General features: G+C 36.7%; 1 protein-coding gene across 14 annotated transcripts in view; it reads right to left on the bottom strand.

Annotated features, from left to right (window-relative positions):
• The window catches only part of ATF7IP2 (activating transcription factor 7 interacting protein 2), a 94,966-nt gene that overhangs the window by 4,331 nt on the left and 68,494 nt on the right, over positions 1-22,141 (bottom strand). For all 14 annotated transcript variants that reach the window (XM_054455158.2, XM_054455155.2, XM_054455163.2 and 11 more), the window contains 4 exons: positions 19,495-19,652; positions 4,741-4,814; positions 3,396-3,451; positions 2,934-3,000 (listed from right to left, as the gene is read on the bottom strand). In XM_054455158.2, the coding sequence (XP_054311133.2) occupies positions 2,934-3,000; positions 3,396-3,451; positions 4,741-4,814; positions 19,495-19,652 (355 nt within the window). The remainder of the gene's footprint in view (positions 1-2,933; positions 3,001-3,395; positions 3,452-4,740; positions 4,815-19,494; positions 19,653-22,141) is intronic.

Below are 22,141 nucleotides of genomic sequence, written 5' to 3'. Positions count from 1 at the left end.
GGTACATATACACATGGAATACTATGCAGCCATAAAAAGGAATGAGATCCTGTTCTTTGCAGGGACATGGATGGAGCTGAGGATAATTCCTCAGCAAAGTAACGCAGGAACAGAAAACTAAATACCACATGTTCTCACTTATAAGTGGGAGCTAAACAATGAGAACACATGGACATAGGGAGGGGAACAACACACACTGGGCCTGTTGGGGGAGGGCAGGGGGTGGACAGAACATCAGGAAAAATAGTTAATGCATGCCAGGCTTAATACCTAGGTGATGGGTTGATAGGTGCAGCAAACCACCATGGCACACATTTACCTATGTAACAAACCTGCACATCCTGCACATGTACCCCAGAACATAAAGTTAAAACAAACAAACAAACAAACAAACAAACCACACAACTGGGGAGAGTAAATACAGGGATGGTTAAGAAAAGGGGGTTTATATTGGAAAGTATGAAGTGGGGTAGCTAAAAATCCCAGAATTAAGCAGTAAAAACCATTTTAGATCCTTTATATCCTGTGACGTAACTAATACATTTTATGAATCCTCCAAATGAAATTTCTTTTACTTATATTTTTCTTTTGACAAAGATGAACAAGATTCTGTATTGTGTTTCAGAGTTAGTCACCTTATTTACTGGTATTTTTACAAAAACCTTCCTAGAAAAAGTAATGAGTTTATTATTTTAGAGAGTCTGTTCAGCTCTTTTGTACTAGCTTTAAGAGAAAGATTTGTAAAATTATAATCTACAGGTTAAGAACTAATACAAATAACCTTTAAATTTTTAGCCAACAGCTGAATATTTAAAATATCCTAGCAAATATAATTTCTTGTAAATAATATTCCTTCTTTCAAGGCAGTAAGTCAACAGGCCCTTGGCAAATTAAAACAGACTACAACAGAAGCTGAACTTTATGATAATAAGAGACAAAACAGGACTTTCATTCCAACCCAAGTAATGTTTATTTCCTTTTCAAAATACATCTCTTGTAATCATAGTTGAGACTTGTATTGTTCTCCAGTCTAACAATGCTTTTCAATGGAGTGTTTGGACCATTTACATTTATTATCAGTGTGGTCAGGTTTAAATTGATCATTTTGCCTTTTGTTCTCTATTAGTCTTGTTTGTTCTTTCTCTGCTTTTTTTTTTTTTTTTTTTTCTGGCTTCTTAGATTGGGCTTTTTTTTTTGAGATGGAATTTCGCTCTGTTGCCCAGGCTGGAGTGCAGTGGCGCGATCTCGGCCCACTGCAAGCTCCACTTCCCGGGTTCGCACCATTCTCCTGCCTCAGCCTCCTGAGTAGCTGGGACTACAGGTGCCCACCACCACACCCGGCTAATTTTTTTTTGTATTTTTAGTAGAGATGGGGTTTCACCGTGTTAGCCAGGATGGTCTTGATCTCCTGACCTCATGATCTGCCCATCTCGGCCTCCTAAAGTGCTGGGATTACAGGCGTGAGCCACCACTCCCAGCCAGTTTGGGTATTTTAAAAATTCTGTTTTATCTCTGCTATTGGTTTCTTAGCTTTACTTCTATTTAAAAGAAAAAACTGTTGCTTTAGGCATTACCATATATATAACTTATCATAGTCTAGCTTCAAATAACATGACACCACTCCATTTAAGAGCCTTATAACAGCATACTTCCAATCCCATGACTATCTTTTGCACTAATGTTTTCATCTACTGACTTCTATATACATTCTACAATATAGTTTTATTCGTTTGTGTAGATCTACTTTCCAGCTGGTATCTTTTACTATCACTTGAAGAACTTCCTTTATTTCTGATAGCAAAGGTCTGCTGGAAACAAATTTTGTTGATCTGAGAAATTTTAATTTTGCTTTATTTATTCTTATTTTTGTAGAGATGGGGTTTCGCTATGTTGCCTAGGCTGGTCTCAAACTCCTGGCCTCAAGCCATCCTCCTGCCCTGAACTCCCAAAGTTGCTTTCATTTTTGAAAGACATATTTTCTAGATAAAGAATTACAGGTTGACAGTTATTTTCCCCCAGCCTTTTAATGAAGTAGTTCAATTGTCTTTTGGCTTGCATTGTTCTAGCCTAGAAACCTGTGAATTCTTTGTTCTTTCACCTACACTGTATCTTCATTTTTCTCCTTATCACTGGATTTCAGGAACTTGACTATGATATGTCTTGGTACGACTTCTTTCGCGTTTATCCTGGAGTTTATTAAACATCTTGGATATGTGGGTTTATACTTTTCATTAAATTTGAATGAGACCTTATAACTGATCCCCAGCCCCACGATTGTATTTCACTTCTTTTTCCTTAAATCTGTGAAAGATGACAGACACTGTTGTCACTCTCCCTCTACATTTTCAGGTTATACCCCAGCTTCTGTTTCTCTGTGCGTCCTCTCAGCTGCTATTGTTGTGGTTAGGGAAAAAAGTATGTACCACAGGAAGAAAATAAATTTGTAAAAGTCCCCAACAAGCCAGATGTCTTTCAATGGGGTTCATGAATAAAGAAATTATTATGCATCCACACCACGGGCAACTCTTGGCAATAAAGAGGAACACACTACTGATACACAACAATATGGATGGCCCTCAGAATTATGCTGAGTGGAAGAAGTCAATCTCAGAAGGACACATATTGCATTATCAAATTTATATAAATTTGTGAAATAACAATTATAGTACAGAACAGATTGGTGGCTGCCAGGGATTGGGGCAGAAACAAGGTGTGAGTATAAAGGGGTAGCATGAAGGAGCCTTGTGGCAACAGGCTCTGTACTTTCACTGTGATGGCAGTTACATGAATCTGCACATGAGCTAAAACTGCATAGAGATATAAATATAGGCACACTAACATATTAAAACAAACTTCATAAGTAGACCCAGTACATTGTGAGTTGTTACCCTTCCCTCCTTTTTACAAAAGAAAGATCTAAAAAATCCTTTTACCTGTATTGCAGTTGGATAGGCCTTCTTTTGTCAAATCAATTATAGAATCAAGTTTCTTCTGTACAGCCTAAAAAAATTGTAAAAAAAAAATAATAATAATAAAGCTTTGCCTCAATAGCTGAAAATGTTTTTAAAAATTTAAAAACATTTGGTAATTTTAAATGGTAATTTAAAATTACCATTCAGAAACTAGAGATGGAACATTCTCTAAGTCTCTTGTGGTTTAACTCTACTATTAAAAAGCTCTTATAAAATACTAAATGGTTTCTGAGAATATGACTAAGGAGAATGTAAATGAATTGGTAAATGAGTATCGTTATGAATTATGCTTATCATTAGCTGTCTGCTTTTCAGTGTGTAAGCTGGACTAAAAGTAAATCATCCAACGTGTAGCAAACACTAAAGTTCCTTGAACTAACATATTTAAATGAACAATATTCAGAATCAATATTTATTACTCACCATAACTTCAGCATTGGGAGAATTGCTAGAATTTCCTGATGTAATTTTTCTGGTATCTGAAAGAAATTAGACATTTGACAAATTCATTACACAATATTTATGGGCTTTATGAAATATGAATGCTAAAACAAAATAATAGGGATGCTAATTAGCTGTTAATTACATAGTGATAAAAAGTAACTCAATTGGCTTTACCTATTCCAAAGACTGAATGAAATTTTTTTTAAAAAATGTAATTTTGGGTCAAACCATTTTTTCTTTCTGTAACTTTGAAACTATATTAGTAACTCTTTTTTTGAAAATCTACCTAGAAATTTCCATGAGAAAATACACTTGGAAATGCACACACTTTTAATTCACATTATCTTTACACTACAACTGCCTGACATGGCTGAAAAGCACTCTTCATGGAACCAGTAGGAAGCCTAAGATAAATGATTAATATCCTTTGTAATTCTCTGATTCACAATCATAGCCCAAATTGTGGGGACAATTAAGTAGCTATAAGTGGAGGCAAAGTTTTAAAATTAAGATGGAAATACTCTAACATAGTAGGAAAATGAAATGAAAATGGGGAATTTTGGATAAGAAATTATGAGCCAAACAAGATGGCTATTTTTGAGAGAGAGAAAAGTTATCATTGGAAACGTAAGGTTAAAATTTTTTTTTTTTTTGAGATGGAGTCTTGCTCTGTTGCCCAGGCTGGAGTGCAGTGGCACAATCTCAGCTCACTGCAGTCTCCGCCTCCCAGGTTCAAGCAATTCTCCTGCCTCAGCCTCCCGAGTAGCTGGGATTACAGGCACCTGCCACCATGCCTGGCTAATTTTTGTATTTTTAATACAGATGGGGTTTCACTTTGTTGGCCAGGCTGGTCTTGAACTCCTGACCTCAGGTGATCTGCCTGCCTCGGCCTCCCAAAGTGCTGGGATTACAGGTGTGAGCCACCACACCCAGACTGACTAGACAAATTTTAAATCTTAAGTAGACTATAAGATAACTTAATAGATAAAAAATAAAAAGACAAAAAACAAACCATCACTACCATCAAAAAAAGGCCAGGGCAAACGATTAAAAATAAGTAGTTTTACAACTTATAAAGTCATTAAACACATAAAAGAAACAAAAGGCCCTAAACTGATAAAACACAAGGTTAAAATGAAATCTCAATTACATTAAGGAATTATTTATTTAGGTAATATTAACCATGATATAAATTAGAACATTGGAGAGTACATTTAAATTTTTCATTTCATTAAAAGATATTATTCAATTTTTCACTTTAAAGCAAACATTGATTTAAGGCCTTCTAACTTGATAGATCATATTCTAATCAGCTATAAGATACCTGTTGGATTTGATGTAATTGGAGTTGTCAAATTAGGACTTTCCACAGAAATCAACATAACATCATCATTGTTACTAAAATGATAAAAAGAAATTAAAAACAAAAACTAAACATGCATTATCAGGCTTAAACATGCAATTAGTGGTTAGGAGTCCTCTAACTTAACATTTCATAATGTTTTAATTGAACAATCGTGGGGGGAAATAGAAATGATAAAACCAAATACCCAAAAAAACTCCATTTATTACCAATTCAGTTATATGACCAAAGATTCATCAAAATCCAATAATTAGATCCCTACTACATTTTATGGGTCTTTCACAATGACTCAAAATATATATAAATATACAATGGACATAAATGTATAAAACATACAAATTCATTTGAGCATATATACTTGCTTCTATAAAAATGAAACATCATGTAATGAAGGAAATCTATTAAGACCCATAAAAACACCTGGACTCCTAAAGGTAGAAAACTATAATAAAGAAAATTATTTAAAAAAAAACTGCTACTACTCTTTATTGTATCTCTCCAGTAGCAATATTTACCACAAATTTAATTGAGGCAATGATGATAAATGATGCTGATTATGGTTATAGAGTATTTCAAGAAATTTTGACCCTGTTTTTTTATGAGTGACTTTTTTGAGACAGAGTTTCGCTCTTGTTCCCCAGGCTGAAGTGCAATGGTGTAATCTTAGCTCATCAAAACCTCTGCCTCCCAGGTTCAAGCGATTCTCCTGCCTCAGCCTCTTCAGTGGCTGGGATTACAAGCATATGCCACCATGCCCAGCTAATTTTTGTATTTTTAGTAGAGACAGGGTTTCAACATGTTGGTCAGGCTGGTCTTGAACTCCTGACTTCAGGTGATCCGCCCACCTTGGCCTCCCAAAGTGCTGGGATTACAGGTGTAAGCCACTGCGCCCAGTCCAATTATACCATTTTCTTGCAGACATCTTATATTTTTACTGTTTGTACCTAGGTGTATGATCCATTTTGAGTTAATTTTTGTTTATGGTATGAAGTAAGAGCTGAGGTTCACTTTTCCCTCTATTCCAGCAACATTTGTTGAAAAGAACATCTTTTCCTGTTAAACTACATTGGTACCTTTGTTGTAAACCAATGAGCTACATGTGTATTCTCTAGTGTGTCCACTGGTCAATATGCCTATCCCTATGCCAACACCACTGTCTTAATACTACACCTTTATAGTTAAGCCTTGAACAAAGATAGTGTAGTCTTCTAACTTTCTTTCCCAACATTGTTTTCATCTTCTAGGTCTCTGCATTTTCATATATATATATATATACACACACATATACATATATATACACACACTCATATACACACACATATATATACACATACACACATATATATACACACACACATATATATAATTTTTTTTTTTAAGAGACAGACTCATGCTCTGTCTCCCAGGCTAGAGTGCAGTGGTGCAAATGTATCTTGCTGAAGCCTGAACCTCTGGGCTCAAAGGATCCTCTCACCTCAGCCTCCTAAGTAGCTGGGACGACAGTATGTGTCACCAGCCCTGGCTAACTTTATAAAAAATTTTTTTTTAACTTGTTTTTTATGTTGGCCAGGCTGGTCTTGAACTCCTGACCTCAAGTGATCCTCCTGCCCTGGCCTCCCAAGGTGCTCAGATTATAGGTGTAAGCCATCATGCCTGGCCTTAAGTTTTTAATCAATCAGTTTGTTACTTTCTACAAAAATGGCTGAGGCATTGATAGATATACAATTTGGGGTGAAGTAACATCTTAATGAATTCATGAAAGTTGCATATCTCACCACTTATTTAGGTCTCCTTTAATTTCTTCAGTAATACTTTGTAGTTTTAGGTTAGGTGGTTTTGGTTTATCCCTAAATATATTATGTTCTCTGAAGTTATTGTAAATGGCATCCATTTTAAATTTCAAATTCCAATTGTTTCTTGCTTGTGTGTGTGTATATATATAATTTCTAAACTATATATTCTACATATATAGGATGTAGTGTTTCTATATAGAGTGTGTGTTGTGTGTATACACTATATAGAAACAAAAATATTTTCTATTTGCCAACATATTTACAATGTCTGTCAGTCTATATTACCTTGTACAGATCCAAATTTCTATTTAATACTATTTTCCTTTTGCCTGAAAAATCTCCTCCAAAATTTCTTGTAATGTAGGTCTGTTGATGTATTCTCTCACCTTTTTTTGGCTTAAAAAGTCTGTTTTTCCCCTACAATTTGGAAACATATTTTCACTGTGTATAGAATTCTGAATGGACTTTTTTTTTTTTTTTAACCTTTCAATACTTTAGAAGTATCTATGATCTCAGTTTTAGAGATGTCTTCTAGTTTGCACAGCTTACAACAAGAAGTCTGGTGCCATTATTACTTTTTGTTGCTTTTTTGTTTTTTGAGATGGTGTTTTGCTCTTGTTTCCCAGGCTGGAGTGCAGTGGCACGATCTCGGCTCACCGCAACCTCTGCCTCCTTGCTTCAAAGCTATTCTCTTGCCTCAGCCTCCCGAGTAGCTGAGATTACAGGCATGCGCCACAATGCCGGGCTAATTTTGTATTTTTAGTAGAGACTGGGTTTCTCCATGTTGGTCAGACTTTCTGTTCCTTTCTATGTGATACGTCTTTTGTGTAGCTACTTTTTAAAATTTTCCCTTCCTCCCTGACTTTCAGCAATCTGATGATGTGGTTTTGTATACTTTTATGTTTCTTCTGCTTGAATTTAACTTTTTTTCATTTATGGATTTAGAATTTGCATCAACTATGGAAAATTTTGAGACACTGTATCTTCAAACATTTGCTCACCCCTGCCTTAGTGATACTCCAATAATGTGTATTAGACTGCTTGATACTGTTCCATAGGTCTCTGATGCTCTGTTCGTTGTTTTTTCAGTCTTTTTCCTCTCCATGCTTTAGACTGAACATTTTCTATACTTATTTCACTGATATATTGGCAATAGCTCTTTTAGGTCGTCTGCTAAATCCAAATTATTTCTAGGTAGATCACTTCATTCTTCTCCTTGTTAATGGGTCATATTTTTGCTATGTTGCATGCCTGGGAATTTCTCATTAGATGTCAGATATTGTAAAATTTATGCTGTTGGGTAATGGATGTTGTTTCATTCCTTCAAAAGAGTGTTAGACTTTGTTCTGGCATGCAATTAAATTACTTAGGATTAGCCTGATTCCTTTGAAGCTTGCTTTTGGCTTTTCTGTGTATAGATTCTTTGCAGTCTCTGGGACTAACTGAGCCCCACTAAAGCAATACCCATCTGTGGACCCTACCTGTTAATTCTGATTACAAATTTTCTTCATTGTAGCCAAGGGGAAAGCAAAAGGTTCCCAATCTTCCTTCTAGGCAGACGGAAAACAAGATGTATGACTTCTAGGCATCAATCACTTGGCCTTCTTTCCAATAGTTCTTTCCCCAGTCTCTCGTAGTTTCATCCTTTGCATGCAGATCTGTTTTCAGCCAATATTTCAAGGCCCCTTTGCAGATCTTCAGAGCTCTATCTGAATTTTTTTGTCTTCACTGTTCCACTTCATAAATTCTGGCCAACTCAGATTCTCCAATCTCTAACCTAAACTCAGCAAGACCACAAGGCTCTGTTTGGAATCCCTCCTCCATCCCTGCTCTTGAACTGGAAAATGCCTCCAGGCAGGAAGCTGGGACAATGGTAGAGTTAATTTCATTTGTTTTCCCAATCATGATCCTAAACTCCTGGTTGAACAATATCTGAAAACAATTTTTTAGCCCGATTTGCCTTGTTTACAGCAAAATGTCAGTTCCTGTAGCTCTTGACTGCATGGGGAGAGGCAAAAATCATGTTCATTTTTCAGTTCATGCTCAACAGTTTTCCATGCAGATTTAAAAAAACACAAATTCAACAATTTTTTAAATATCACATTTCTCAATGGGACTCTAACATTTGCCATTATTTCTAACTAAGAAACAAAAACAAATATTTAAATCTAAATTTTATTAAGAATATTTGATTTGGGCCAGGCACGGTGGCTCACACCTGTAATCCCAGCACTTTGGGAGGTGGAGGTGGGAGGATCACCTGAGATCGGGAGTTCGAGACCAGCCTGACCAACATGGAGAAACCCTGTCTCTACTAAAAAATACAAAAATAGTCGGGCGTGGTGGCACGTCTTTAATCCCAGCTACTTGGGAGGCTGAGGCAGGAGAAACGCTTAAACCCGGGAGGCAGAGGTTGTGGTAAGCCGAGATCGCGATATTGCACTCTAGCCTGGGCAACAAGGGCAAAACTCTGTCTCAAAAAAAAAAAAAAAAAAATTGACTTTTGGCTGGGCGCCATGGCTCACGCCTGTAATCCCAGCACTTCGTGCGGCCAAGGCAGGTAGATCACCTGAGGTCAGGAGTTTGAGACCAGCCTGGATAACATGGTGAAACCCCATCTCTGCTAAAAATACAAAAAATTACCAGGCATGGTGTGAGCTCTACTCAGGATGCTGAGGCAGGAGAATCGCTTGAACCGTGAGGCACAGGTTGCAGTGAGCCAAGATTATACCACTGCACTCCAGCCTGGGTGACAGAGAAAATCCATCTCAAAAAAAAAAAAAAAAATTTGATTTTCTATCCACTTTTACCCTCTAAATTGTTAAATTTCTTTTATATATATTTTTGTCTTCTAGTAATAGTAGTCATATATTGGATGAAAGACTGATAGCTGTATTTTTCATTGCTAATCTAAGAAAATTTTAAGTAATTCTTCTCAGATGTTCATTATATGACAGTCATAATACTTTACCAATCTCAAAATCCTTCACTTAATTTTTCTTTGGTTGAAGGTACAGTACTTCAAATTATTGCTATTTGAGAGTATAAGAAACTGAGCAGAAAATCTTTAAAAAGGAGGTAATTTTTGGCAGTCTCATTGTATTTACGAGGTAAATAATAATATTTGGGACCCACCAAGGTGAAGGAGCCCTGGCAAACAGTCCAAGCTTTCAGATGGTAACCATGGTAGGCTATGTCTTAGAGACCAGAGTGAATTAGAGGTAGAAGGAGCCTTACCAAGATTACTACAAGCCTTGTGATACCATTCCCTGAGAAGATTAGGTGATCAGATCCTACTCTATTTGGCAAGCAGAGGATTAGCCTTGTCTTATGGCAAGGTATCACTTACAGCCTCAACAATTTTTCAGAAACTATCAAGCATGCCAAAAAAAACCAGAGACTGACAGAAAAACAATAGAAATAGATGCACAGGTGATCCAAATACTGGAGTTAAAACAAGAGCATTAAAACAACTATGATTAATAATTTTAAAAATATGGAAGTAGGAGCAAACAGTTAAAACAGATAGAGCATTCATCAGAAAAGAATATAGTCTATGAAAAAAAACTACACTGAAATTAAGTACAGTCAGTTCATATAAAGACACCATTAGGGAAACAACACGACTTTGGGTCAGGAAAGATATTTATAATAAATGTATCTGTCAAAAAAAATTGAAAAGACAAAGCAAAAATCTTCATAAAAGAAGATATCCAAATGGCTAACATGCAAATTTGCTTAATTTTCATTATTAGAAGGAAATACAAATTAAAACCACAATGTGATGCTATACACCAGTATGGCTAAAAAGAAAGAGATACCACCAAGAGTTGGCAAGGATATGCAGTAATAAAAATCTCATGTACTTATAGTGGGAGTGTAACTTGGTACAACTTCTTTGGTAAACTGGTTGGTGGAATCAGACCTCAAGATACGCATACCTTATGACCTAGCAATTCCATTTCTAGGCATATGTCCAACAGAAGTGTATATATGTACGTTCACCAAAAGACATGTAAAAGAATGTTCACAGCAGCACCATTTATATTTTCCCCAATCTGCAAACAATCCAAATGGCCATGAACTGAACTAAACAGGTTAATTGTGGCACATTCATATGATAGATATTATATAATTGTGGCATATTCATATGATATTATATAGCAATGAATAAACTGCTGAATAGCAACAGCACGGATGGATCTCACAACACATAATGTGGGATGAAAGAAGACATAAAAGAGTTCACTGAGTAATGATTCCATTTCTATAAAGGCAAAAATAAAGCAAAAACAATTTGTGGTGTTAGAAGACTGATGACTAGGAGAACAGGCATGAGGCAGGCTGGATGCCATTGGTGTTTCTTAATCTGGGTCATTTGTCACTTTGTGAAAATTCATCAGGCTAACATACTGTTCATGTAGCTTTTAGTAGATATTACACGTCAACTAACTTTATTTTAAAAATTATGTCTGTATATAAAGCTGTTAATGCTTATCTTGAGAAATCCATTTGTAAAACGGCAAACTTATGGTCTAACTGGAATTCCACTAGATTTTAATGTAATGATATGAAACTTTCATGAAACTATTCAACTAACTGCTACCAATGAAAGCTCTTTTTTGTTTTTGGGCTGGAGTCTCGTTCTGTTGCCCAGGCTGGAGTGCAGTGGTGCAATCTCGGGTGACTCCAACCTCTACCTCCCAGGTTCAAGCAATTCTCCTGCCTCAGCCTCCCGAGTAGCTGGGAATACAGGCGCACGCCACCACGCCCAGCTAATTTTTTGTGTTTTTAGTAGAGATGGGGTTTCACCGTGTTGCCCAGGATGGTGTCAAACTCCTGCGCTCAGGAGCCTCGGCCTCCCAAAGTGCTGGGATTACAGGCGTGAGTCACTGCGCCTGGCCCAGCTCTTTTTTAATGAACCACATCTTGGAGGAAAACTGAGGAAACTGATAATTTTTATGGAAGCCTGAGTGTGACTAACATATGTTATCTACTTGTAGTTTACCTTGGAGAAACATTTCTATGTCTAAAATTAGTAATTCATTTCTCTAGGTATTGTTATTATGTAGTAGGTAAAAGCATAGGTTCTGGAGACAGAATGTTTGGATCCAAATCCAGGCTCCGCCATTTACTACTTAAGTGTTTTGGGGTGAGAAACTCTGCTTTGGTTTCCTCATCTGTAAAAGAGGGATACATTTATTATTAGGATTAAATAAATTTTAATAAAGAATGAGTAGGATGGACAGGCGTGGTGGCTCATGCCTATAATTCCAGCACTTTGGGAGGCTGAGGCAGGTGGATCACCTGAGGTGACGAGTTCGAGAGCAGCCTAACCAACATGGTGAAACCCTGTCTCTACTAAAAACACAAAATTAGCCGAGCGTGGCAACACAGGCCTGTAATCCCAGCTAACTCAGGAGGCTGAGGCCGAAGAATCGCCTAAACCTGGGAGGTAAAGGTTGCAGTGAGCTGAGATCGTGCCATTGCACTCCAGCCTGGGCAACAAGAGCGAAACTCCGTCTTCCAAACAACAACATCAACAACAACAGCAACAAAAGAATGAGTAGGCAGCAACACATGCAAAATAGTAGTAACTTTCTTAAGATACTGTGGCTAGTAACTCCTTCCTGTCCCCCTTTCTATCTTGTAAACATTTCCTTATCACACGAAATTCAATGCGAGATTTTTTTAGGCAGTATTAATATTTTATTCAATCAGTATTGGTGAAATGATCTGCTCTTGGGTGCCTTAGACCCTGATGCTTACTCTTTGGAAGTAATTGCACATAAAGGCATTTTCTTACAACTTAAGCAAGTTTCATTTTTGTCATGTGTTTTGGGCCATAAACTATCTCTTCTATGAGCTTCTGCAGCTCAGTTGTTATTGCCTTTCCCATTTCCTCCTGATTCTAAAAACAAAAATGCTTAAACTTCTAAATCTAGCCATACTATAGACACGGACAACAGTGGCACTAATTCCTTCAATACCTGTGGCATGAGAAAAAACATTTATAAAATCTCCTGGTTTTCTCTAGAGCCAGGATAATAACAGAGGGAACAATATATTTCTTTTTTCCTTTGTAAGGGTTCCTTTATTTCTTAAATGTTTTTAAACATTTAAAAATAGATAATGTATACAAAAGTACATGACGGACATGTAGAACAGCTATGATGGAGCTCCACACTTCAGCAATTTGAAAAATTGGGGAAAAAATATCTATTTGAAGACATTAGAAAGCTGTGGTGGCAGCCATAACTTGACAGACCAATAACTAGAGAGACCAAGATCCAAGAGAAGTGAGCTAGACACTTGGCCACTGTTCTTCTCCCAAGGCATCTGTCAACTCAGCCATACAGGATGCTATGAAACCAAGCAAAAAGTGACTGAAATCACAGAGGGCTGGTATTGAGGAGCCAAGAACTGGAATATAAGACCAGCAAGAGGAGGGGTGCCACAGACCATATCCCAGGCAAGAGGGCTGTAACACAAGAATGGGGGAAAATAAGAAATCACCAAGTCTTATAAAATCTGTAGATCAGCCTCAGTTCTGCTCAATTTCTAAATAGATTGAAATACTGTATTGTATCTCTATTGCCATGTAATAATTTACCCCAAAACATAATGGCCTAAAAATCCAAACATTCATTATCTCAGTTCCTGTTGGTAAATAAGTAGGAAGTTGTGTAGTTCAGGGGTTCTGGCTCACGTTTTCTCATGAGGTTGCAGTCAGGATGTTGTCAGGTGCTGTAGTCACCAAAGGTCTGACCAGGGTTGGGGGTCAGAGCCTAAAACGGCTTGTTCACAGAGCTATTAGCAGGATGCCTCACCATGTAGAGCTCTGCATAGATTGCTTGATATTCTTATGACATGACAGTTAACTTGCTCCAGAGTAAGCGATTTAAGAGAAAGCAAGGAAGCTAATGTCTTTTATGACCTACTAAAATAATGTCACTTGTGCCATATTCTATTCATTAGAAGTGAGTCACTAAGTATAGTCCAAGATGGAAATTAGGTTCCACATTTTAAAGGAGGGGTATCGAAAACTTGTGGACATATCTAAAATCCATCACAGGTGCTGTGTCTCTCTGCTGCTTTCCAGAGTACAGAGTGAATCTGGTCTGGTGGAAGACATCATTCAGAGCCTTTACAGTTTCCAATATACAATATCCAGTAATCAAACACAAAATTAGCAACTGTCCCAACAAACAGGACAAAGATGTAAAACAGCAAACACAAAGTTCAAAGTGACCCAGATAGGAGAGCCATTAGAAATAGATCTAAAAATCTTAGTGACTAAAATGTTCAACACATGGATGGCAAGGTAAAGAATTTCACCAAAGAACGTGAATCTGTAAAAAATAACCAAGAACTGAAAAATATACAAATTGAAATTAAGAATTCAATACATAGGTTTAATAGCTACTTGGATCCAATAAAAGAAAGGATTAATAAGCTGGAACATAATACAGGTTAGTTGAAAATATCCAGACAAAAGTATCTAGAGCAAAACAGATGGAGTATATAGAAAAGCACATAATTAGAAACCAGTAAGACAGAAGACATAGAATGCTCCAGAAGCAATATCTGAAGCAATAATGTCAAGAATTTTCCCAAGATAATGAAAGGTATCAAGCCACAGATTCAAGAAGGGCCACAAGCCCCATCAGTATAAATTTAAAAGGCAAAGTATACTACCACCACCCCACCCCCTAACATCTTATAGTATATTGATGAAAACCAAAGTAGAATATCTTAAAAGCAGCTAGAGACTTATCTTCGAAAAAGCAAAAATAAAACAAATGTTAAAACATTTAAACAGAAATAGAAGTCAGAAAGCAATGTGATGAAAATGAAAGTGCTGAAAGAAAAATAACTGCCAACCTATATAATTCTATACCCAAGTTAAAATACCCTTCAAAAATAAAGACAAAATGAAGTCATTTCTGGATAAAAACTGACGGCATTTTTTCTAAGCAAAACTAAAAGCAAAAGAAATAATAAATGGAGATCTTCTTGTGGAAAAAAAAAATGAGCCCAGATGGAAAGATGAAACTACAGGAAGAAATGAGCAAGAGAAAACATAAATATGTGGGTAACTCTAAATAAACAATGATGGTACATAGTAGTCATCCTCTGGGACTTAATGTAAAATTGAAATGCACAAAAACACATAAGATGGGGAAAACAGTAAACAAAGTTAAAGTATTCTAAGATCAAGCATTGTCTATAAAATAGCAGAAGTGGTATTCCAATGAGTAAACAATACATATCATTATCTTAGGATAACTTCTAAAGGAATAATGAGAACAGTAAAATTAACAAAGTAATGGGGAATGGAAAAAAAGATTAATTCAAAAGATGACTAAAACAGAGAGACAGATACATATGAGGAAAAGGACCATAAAACAGGGCCAACAGAAAACAGGTAGTAAGATTGTAATTATAAATCCACACACATCAGTCAGATTACACTAAGCATAAATCACTTTTCTGATTAAAAGATAATTATTTTCAGATTATATTAAAAATATATTTTCCATTAAATCAATACAATGCTAGTGCCCATGTAGCCATATTCAGGTAAGTAAATTTTAAATTATCAGCACTTCAGAAATCCATATGCCTCTATCCTATATCGTAAACTTCCTCACCATAAATGGCATATGTGGTACTAATCTCCTTGTTTTACTCTTTAGATTTACTATCCAGCTTAGAATCCCTAAATCATGCACTTTGTTTTATGGCTATTTTTGAACTTCATTTAAATGGAATCACACAAGTCTTGCGTCTGCTTTCCAATCACACGTTGTGGGAATAATCCATACTGCTGCATGTGACTGCAGTTCCTTCATTTTCATTCATTTGCAACATTCCACCTTATAGATTTACGGTAATTTCTTTTTCAACTGTAGATGGACATATTTTCCTTTCAGTTTTTGGCCATTATAAAAAATGCTGCTAATAAACATTCCTATACATATATTCTATGGCATATCAACATGCAATAGATATTACTCTAACTAGGATATATCAAGAGCTGGGACTGCTAGGTCAAAGGATATTCATATCTTTGACATTTCCAGATAATGTCAATTTTCTTTTAGAGTACTATACCAATTTACTCATGCAACAAAATATTAAATACTACTCCCTTTATTTCAAAACCTCACCAATACCCAGTAGTCAGATTTTTAAATGTATTTTTTCCTTACCTGATATGAAATGATATCTCATTGTGGTTTTAATTTGCATTTCCCTGATTACTAATGAAGATGAACACCTTTTCATATGTATATTGGCCATTTCGAACTCCTCTTTTGTGAAGTGGATGCACAAGTCTTTTGCCCATTTTTCTTTTGTATTATTTGGCTTTTACTCATTGATTTGTTGAAGTTCTTTATATATATTCTGCGTACTAGTCCTCTACAGGTTATATGTGCTGCGAGTATCTTCTCCAACTCGGATGGCCTGTCTTCTCACTATCTTTATAGTGCCTTTTGAGAAAAGAAGTTTCTAATTTTAATGTGGTAAAATTAATCAATTTTTCTTTTATGGCAAGGGCATTTATGTCTTAAGAAAACTTTCCCTATCCAAGTTCATGAAGACATTATATATTCTAAAAGCTTTATAATTCTAATATTCTATTCTAATATAATTCTAATATTCTAAAGCTTTATAATACATATTCTAAAAGCTTTGTAATTTCCTTTAGATATTTTTAGTTCCTTAATCCATGAGTTTTTTTGTAGAGCTTTACAAAGGAGTCCAATCTCATATTTCCCCCAACATAAACAGCAAACAAGATGGTACCATTTACTAAAAGTCAATCATTTTCCAAATGACTGACTGCCACACAATCTCCATCACATATCACATGTACATACATACATGGGTTTCTGGACTCTCCACTGTTACACTGATCCATTTGTCCAGCATGTGCCAATCTCATACTATGCTATTACTGTAGCTTTGTAATATCCTAACATCTGAAGGCAAATTCCTTCCATTTTGTTTCTCTAATTAAAGAGTATCTTGACCTCTGAACCCACTGAATTTTAGAATCATGTCATTAAGTTCTATAAAATTACACACTAAGATACTGACTGAAGTTGTACTCTATAAATATAATACTCCTTTGTCCACACCATATATCTTTTTAATTGATTTTTCTTTAATATCTAACGTTTTATATTTTCTTCAGCTATTGTTTGTCTTATTAAATGTATTCCTAGGTACTTGATATGATTTGGGGCTTCTATAATGGTGTTACAGCTTTTCCAAAATTTTATTTCCTGATTGTTTCTATCTTGTATTCTAAACAGGAATATGAAAGATTTCTTAGATATTTGAATTCAGCAATCTTGTTTTACTCTTATTAATTTTAATAATTAATCTGTAGGTTTCACTAGATTTCATACATACACACCCCAATCACCCAAAAATAGTAGTAATATTGTTCCTTCTTTACTATACTTTGTATTTTTCCTTTTCCCCTGATTTTTTGGCATTCTTGCATTAGCTAAGACATCCAGTATGTTATATAAAATGGTGACAGCAGGCACCTTTCTTTTGTATCTCCAAGGAACACTTCCAATGTTTTACCATCAGATTTGTCCTAGGGATTTTGTAGATAATTTTTGTCAGATTAAAGAAGTTACCTCTTTTCTGAGTTTGCCACGAATTTATTTTAATCATAAATGGGTATTTTATCAAGTCCTGCATCTATAGTGAGTTGTGAGTTGATAATGGTTTTTCTCCAGGCAAATCACATTAGTTTATTTATTTTATTTTATTTTTTGAGAGTCTTGGTCTGTCGCCCAGGCTGGAGTACAGTGGTGTGATCTCAGCTCACTGCAGCCTCTGCCTCCCGGGTTCAAGCAATTCTCCTGTGTCAGCCTCCCGAGTAGCTGGGATGACAGGCATGCACCACCAGGCCCAGCTAATTTTGTATTTTTTTTTTTTCTTTTTGAGATGGAGTCTCGCTGTGTTGCCCAGGCTGGAGCACAGTGGTGTGATCCCGGCTCACTGCAAGCTCCGCCTCCCAGGTTCACGCCATTCTCCTGCCTCAGGCTCCTGAGTAGCTGGGACTACAGTCGCTCGCCACCATGCCGGGCTAATTTTTTGTATTTTTAGTAGAGACGGGGTTTCACCATGTTAGCCAGGATGGTCTTGATCTCCTGACCTCGTGATCCACCCACCTCGGCTTCCCAAAGTGCTGGGATTACAGGCGTGAGCCACCGCACCTGGCCTAATTTTGTGTTTTTAGTAGAGACAGGGTTTCTCCATGTTGGTCAAGCTAGTCTTGAACTCCCGACCTCAGGTGATCTGCCCGCCTCGGCCTCCCAAAGAGCTGGGATTACAGGCATAAGCCACCGTGCCTGGCCAATTTTTGTATTATTATTATTATTTTTTATTAGAGATGGAGTTTCACCATGTTGGTCAGGCTGGTCTCAAACTCCTGACCTCAAGTGATCCACCTGCCTCAGCCTCCCAAATTGCTGGGATTACAGGCGTGAGCCACCATGCCCAGCCACATTAATTGATGTTTAATTGTTAAACCGAGGTTCCCATACTCTTGAGTCAAACTCAACTTTTGTAGACTATTGAACTTGGTTTACCTAGTTATCTTGTTTAGGACAGCTGCATTTATTTTGTGGTTTAAAGCAGGTTGTAATTTTCCATTTCTGTAAAATTTTAAAATTGATTTTATAATAGTATTAGGGTTATGCTAGTCTCATAAAATGAGCTGAAAAAAGTTCCCTTTTTTTCTATTCTTTGGAAGAGTTTGCTTCAAGCTGGTGTTATTTCTTGCATAAATATTTTATAAAACTCACCATTAAAGCCATCAGAATCAAGTTACACATTTGTTACACCTATCCGCACATTAACCATGGGCTGAGAGTGCTGCCTCAAACAGTTTTATAATTCGCAGGGTTCTTCCTTCAGAATAGAACATGAGATAGATTTGTTCATATAAAAGACACAAACCATGGCTAAATTGGATATATTTTTCTATAAAGTGCTATTTTAATGGTGTCTTTTTCACTTCCATCACTAGCACTTTTTATTTTTTGTTACTTCATGAGTTTCAGCACATGCATCAATAAGGGGTCACACTACAAAGTGTCACTGAAATGTGGCTCTTGCCTTCATCAACTAAATGCCTCCTTCACAGCAGCTTCCTGGCTTAAAACTAAAATGTGAGCCCAATATTACAGAATATTAGGGCATCTCCTGAAGGGTCACAACTGCATGTTAAATCCCCCAAAACAAACATAAATGGTTTAGATCTGTAATGCTTCTCCTTTGTTCTCCTTTGTTTTAGAGCCTCCTTGTGTACGCATAGTTATTTGTGGGAAAGGGTGTTCTTCAAACAATGCCCATCGTTTAATCTACTTATTTTTGATTGTATGTTTTCCTTTTTTAAAAAACTCAAGTATAGGGCCAGGCGCAGTGGCTCACGCCTGTAATCCCAGCACTCTGGGAGGCCGAGGCAGGCAGACTGCCTGAGCCCAGGAATTCCAGACCAGCCTGGGCAACATGGTGAAGCCCTGCCTCTACAAAAAAATATAAAAAATTAGCCCAGCATGGTGATTGCACACCTGTAGTCCCAGTTACTTGGGAGGCTGAGGTGGAAGATCACTTGAGCCCAGGAGGTTGAGGCTGCAATGAGCCGTGATTGCACCACTATACTCCAGCCTGGACAACAAAGTGAAACCCTATCTCAAAAAAACCTGCAAAACCCAAAAACCAAAGAAAAACCCACAACTGAAGTACAATATGTAAAAGTAAAACTATAGGACATTTTAAGAGTGAATGTTAAGAATAATCAACATTACAAAGATCCAAAACTGTGATGAAGAAAAAATTCATTATTATAGATTTAGATAAATTTATGCATATTTGCAGAAACACCTACCTTTCAGAAACAGACTTATTTTGATCTGGTGACAAATTAATTTTTTTACTTCCTTTTTCTGAAGGGTTAGAAGGCTCATAATTCACAGAAGACTTTTCAATTGGACTATTAACTGACTCCAGATTCTTATCCAAAATCATAGCCTCTGAATTTGCAACCTATTAAATAGGTGAGAAAAAAGCAGTTGAAGGGAATTTTACCAATTGTATCCTTCCAAACAAAATTAGCATTTTCAAAGTATTCTTGCATACATATGGCAAAACATAAGTTAAATCACATGTATTTCGATGGCTGATGACCATGATTGTGATTTGCCTGCCAAAATGAATTTTTAAAAATTCCGAAGAAATAAAAATGATGGTATACATCAACTTCCTACCTTGGATGGAAAGAAGAAAAACAAATGTTCAGATACTTAGACAACACTTTATTCCTATTAGACTAACTTTTAGGACCTAATAAACACTATACTTAAGAAAATTTTACTTTTGTTATACTTTTAATAAAGACTAGAAATAACTCAGATTGCTAACTTGCTCTTCCAATTGTTATTTAAAACTTGAAGCTGAAACATTCAGTGTTCTCAGCTTTGGTTGAGAACTTGCAGCATTTTATATATATGTAAATATATATGTACATTAATTCAAAAGGATCAAGGACAGCATGAACAAAAATGCACTAGGTGCCATGGAAGCCGGGCACCCATCCATTGCCCCAAACCTGCAGAAGTGGTGGCTAACCCCCCAATTCCATACTTGCAGGATCAGGGGGCCCAATTCACCACAGCAGCACTATCAGTTGGGTGCTCATCTGACATCTGGGGCAATGGCAGGCCCAATCCGTTGCAGTGGTAGTGACCATAGGCCAACTTTTCCTGAATTTCCCACCCAACGGCACTGGGGATTGAGGTGGCACCGGCAGGGGCTAAATGGGAGACCCAGTGGAGCCAGAAGAATGAAGCTAAGCAGTATGGCACTGTAAGAGCTCTGAAAAGTAAACTGTCATTGAAACTGCAGCTTAAAAGAAGAGGCGAGGATCTACATACTAAACCTAAACAGGGGAACTTCCTGCTGAAAGAGAGTCCTATGCTTAGTGTTTTCAAAGAGCCCTCCATGTGACTGGATACTGAGACATTTGATCCTTCCAAGGCACTAGCAAAAGGGTGTCCAGCCAAAATCTTGACTTTCTCTCCAGGGCATATTCTTCTGATAGTGAGCCTCTTAAGAGTCTTCTGCAATTTGGTCAGGCTGAGAATTGCCTAAATCATTAAGTCCTGGTTCCTTTCTGATAAACAGTTTGTTTCTTCTTCAATTTTTCTTTTTTTTCTCACATTGTAAAAAGAAGCAAGAGGAAATCGGGCCAAACCTTCAACACTTTGCTCAGAAACCTCATACACCCCTGTAATCCCAGCTACCCAGGAGGCTAAGGCACGAGAATTGATTGAACCCAGGAGGCGGATGTTGCAGTGAGCCGAGATTGTGCCACTTCACTCCAGCCTGGGCAACAGAGCCAGACTTTGACTCCAAAAAATAAAAAAATAAAAAATAAAAAAATAAATAAAATCTCATAAGTCAAACAAAATCCAAATTCATAGTTTACAAGTTCTGTTTTCCATGTAACCGTAGGATACAATGCAACTAAACTTCCTGCCACTATGTAACACAAATCCCCTTTCCTCCTGTTTCCAATAACATGTATCCTCACTTCCTTTCAAGTCCTCACCAACACAATGCTTTTAATGTCTATATTTCTATCAAAAGTTTGTTTATGAAGATCTAGGTATTAAGTCCATGGTAGGTTTTCTCCACTGTGCTCATTTCCTTTTAACCCCCACGGGCAGTCTTTAACTTCCAAATTTCTATAAGAGTCTGTTCAAGGTAATCTAGGCTTTTTATAAAGCATGCTCCTTAAAACTCCTCTAGTCTCTACGCATTACCCTACTGCAAAGCCACCTTCACATTTTTAGGTATTGGTTACAGCAGCACCCCATACTTCCTGGTACCAAATTCTCTGTGAATTTCCTGAAGTTACCTTAACAAATTACCACAAACTGCATGACTTATTTTATCATAGTTTTAGAAGCCAAAAGTTTGAAATCAGTTTTACTAAGCTGAAATCAAGGTACTGGCCTTCCTTCTGGAGGCTGCCTGTGTCTCTGGACTTGAGGCCCTCCTCCATCTTCAGTGTACTTCATTCCAGCCTCTGCTTCCACTGTCCCATTTCCTTTTTCTGCTTTTGACCTTCTTGCCACTTTTTTTGTAAGAACTCTTTTGATTAAAATGAGCCCACACAGATAATCCAGGATTAACTACCCATCATCTCAAGGTACTTAATTTAATAATACCTACAAAGACTCTTTTCACCATGTAAGGTAACATATTCACAAGTTCTGGGAATTAGGTCATGGACATCTTGCAGGGACCATTTTTTCCATCTACCACAGCTGTAGAAGGTCGAAAAAACACTATGAACCATCTTGGCACAATTAACTGAAACATGACATTTATAGAACATTATAACCAACATTCTGTACATGGAACATTCGTCAAGTAAAATAATATGCTGGCCTATAAAATAAGTTTAACTTTCAAAATTTAAATTTTACATAGTATGTTCTCTGACCAAATGAAATCAGGTATTATAAAAA

The sequence above is a fragment of the Pongo pygmaeus genome, chromosome 18 (genome assembly GCF_028885625.2).
Source record: "Pongo pygmaeus isolate AG05252 chromosome 18, NHGRI_mPonPyg2-v2.0_pri, whole genome shotgun sequence".
Lineage (NCBI taxonomy): Eukaryota > Metazoa > Chordata > Mammalia > Primates > Hominidae > Pongo > Pongo pygmaeus.
This window is presented reverse-complemented; position numbering and strand designations above follow the sequence as displayed.